The sequence below is a fragment of the Trematomus bernacchii genome, unplaced genomic scaffold, assembly GCF_902827165.1.
Source record: "Trematomus bernacchii unplaced genomic scaffold, fTreBer1.1, whole genome shotgun sequence".
NCBI classification, from domain to species: Eukaryota; Metazoa; Chordata; class Actinopteri; order Perciformes; family Nototheniidae; genus Trematomus; species Trematomus bernacchii.
The window spans coordinates 6,058,572-6,061,111 of record NW_022987839.1 but is presented as its reverse complement, the minus strand read 5'-3'; the positions used below and the strand labels follow the sequence as shown (position 1 = coordinate 6,061,111).

At 40.8% G+C, this 2,540-nt stretch overlaps 1 protein-coding gene across 1 annotated transcript; it reads left to right on the top strand.

Moving 5' to 3' along the window:
- On the top strand, nt 1-2,264 carry LOC117500175 (rho GTPase-activating protein 12-like). The gene is made up of 2 exons (XM_034152927.1): nt 1-312; nt 1,250-2,264. The coding sequence occupies exons 1-2, from the start codon at nt 167-169 to the stop codon at nt 1,422-1,424; spliced, it is 321 nt and encodes a 106-aa protein (XP_034008818.1). The 5' UTR covers nt 1-166; the 3' UTR covers nt 1,425-2,264.
- Nucleotides 2,265-2,540: the final 276 nt, after the last annotated feature.

Genomic DNA, 2,540 nt, shown 5'->3' with positions numbered 1-2,540 from the left:
GGAGAGCCAGAAAAACTGTGAAACAGTACCGTTAGCCTCTTTGTAAACAGCGTAGTACTCATATTGTCTTTTATTGGGAATAAGTCAAACAATCTGCATATGTTGTGGATGTGGAAGTAGTCAGTGAAACAACAGAAGGAGGCATGAGACTCTTTGATGAATCCAGATGATTCACTTTGATAAATGTTGTGTTTTCTGTTGTGCAGAGAGTCCAGACTACAAGCAGCGGGTTCAGTCCATCAAAGATCTGGTCCGACAGCTGCCCGTCTGCAACCACGACACCATGCAGACTCTCTTCAAGCACCTCAGGAAGTGAGAAAAACACTCTCTTACTGCTGTATCATTTGTTTTTCCTTTTCATTTGCTTGCTGTGTATAATGCCGACAAATCAAATCACACTTTTTATGCATTTCTCTGGCGACATCTGCGGCCTGAGGCTTTTTGAGTTGTCCGTCAGAAATAACTTCCAAACATCTGTCTGTCTGTACGCCTCGTTCTCCTGAACATATTTCAAGGAATGCAGAGGGAACCTTTTCAGATCTGGCACAAATGTGGACTGTGACTTAAAGATGAACTGATCAGAAATGTGCGATGAAAGCTAACTGCTAATTAGGACAATTTCACAAATAGGATTAGATAGGCTGATGACAATTTGGACGAATTTGGTTGAGGCATACGATCGAGACTCTGTAATACTAGTATAGCGGATTTATGAGTTGATAATAATGAAAGAATATTGAGTTTTTCCTCCATATTTGTAGGCTTTTTCTCATTCTATAAATGTACACTTATATTTTCAGAAAATGACCAAAATAAATCACGAATGAATGTATAAATACGTCTAAGAAATTCTGAGTTTTTTACTCGTTACTCCCCTGCCCAGGTTTGTATATTTCACCTACGACAGCCTAAATAAACCATCATACATATCTGATTATAAAAATACTACAGCATTACGGAGCAGATTGTAAACAGTATTTCTGAGAGAATTCTGTGTTTATTACGTATCTGCAACCACGTTTTTTGCACTACTAAATACTGTGAATATTTACTTCATTATGTGACCGTCTATGTTTCCTGTAGATATTTAATTGCTCGTTTTACTGCACTGTTAGTGTAACGTTTTGTTATTATGCTGCTGTGTTTATTGTATTTTTGTAACTCTGGCACAACAATTTCCTTCAGGATAAATAAAGTCTTATCTTATGTCAGGATTTATTTTCATTTCCAAATGATGTGTCCTCTCCAGGGTGATCGAGTACGGCGAGGAGAACCGTATGACCACTCAGAGCGTGACCATCGTGTGCGGCCCCACGCTGCTGCGCCCCGAACAGGAGACGTGGAACATCGCGGTCCACATGGTGTACCAGAACCAGATCGTGGAGCTCATACTGCTGGAGTACGAGAACATTTTCGGCAGGTAGAGAGAGACGCTGGAGGACGAGCCTCTTGTTTTTCTCTCTCACTCTCCCAACGCAGAGCTCTTCCTAACCCAGCGTGGCCCTGCCCAACACAGCCTGGCTCGGATCGTCTCGGCTCAGCTTCTCTTCATCTCAAATTGTAGTCACTGGCTTTCTCCTCTCGTACAACCTCCGGACCAAAGCTACGCAAATGTGTCATAAACCAAACCATAGATGTATCTAACTAGCGACCAAGAAACAGGTTTGCACTTTTCAGTATCTCATTTTCTCCTGCAGCTGCGTTTGTGCCACTTTACTGCAATAGTTGACGTCCAAATGTCCCGACACTGGATTCCTAATACAGGGCCATGAACGCCTCATCTACTGCACAGAGACCAAAGCATCAGTTGGCTCGAAGTAAGAAGGAGGCGTCAGTATTGGAGGTTGGAGACTGGACTGTATTGTATAACCTGTCACCACTCCTGTAAGAACCACACTGGGGAACCAAGAGAAGAAACCTAACTGCTGTGCTTGGCTTTAGACGTTTAGACACTAAGAGAAGCAACGTGGAGAAGAAGGGATGATATGGAACGCTTTTATTTAGGAATGATATGAACATTTACTGCCCTTTCCGTACAGTTCTCCCTTTGTCTTTCCTTTTATTTCAGCAGGAATGCTTCACCATCAAAATGACCACTTGTATATCAAATTACTCGACCCGTGTTTTCTTAAGTTTTTGAAGAAGACGTCGTTTTTCTTGTATCCCTCTACGGTAGGAAGAATTAAAAAAACTGTTTGATGAATTGACGTAAATTGGGACGTATTTTAAACCCTTTATTTAAAAGCTCTCACACATTTTGTGCAGTAAAGCTCAATTATCCTGTCACATGCTAGTAATTCCAATTTATTTATAAAACCTTACATTATAAAAGACATCAAAGTTTCACATTTGAGCATCATTTGACCCTCCGTGAGACTAGTCATGTGGAAGTGCTTTAAATAGTAAGCTCTTAATGAAGAATTCAAGATAACGTGGTGAATAATTGTCTTTTTGGAAAATGGTCATTCCTTTAAACGTTCCCCTTCTGCCTCTTTCCATCTCTTTCTTTGTTCTTCTTCCTGTATTCCTGAAATACTGGA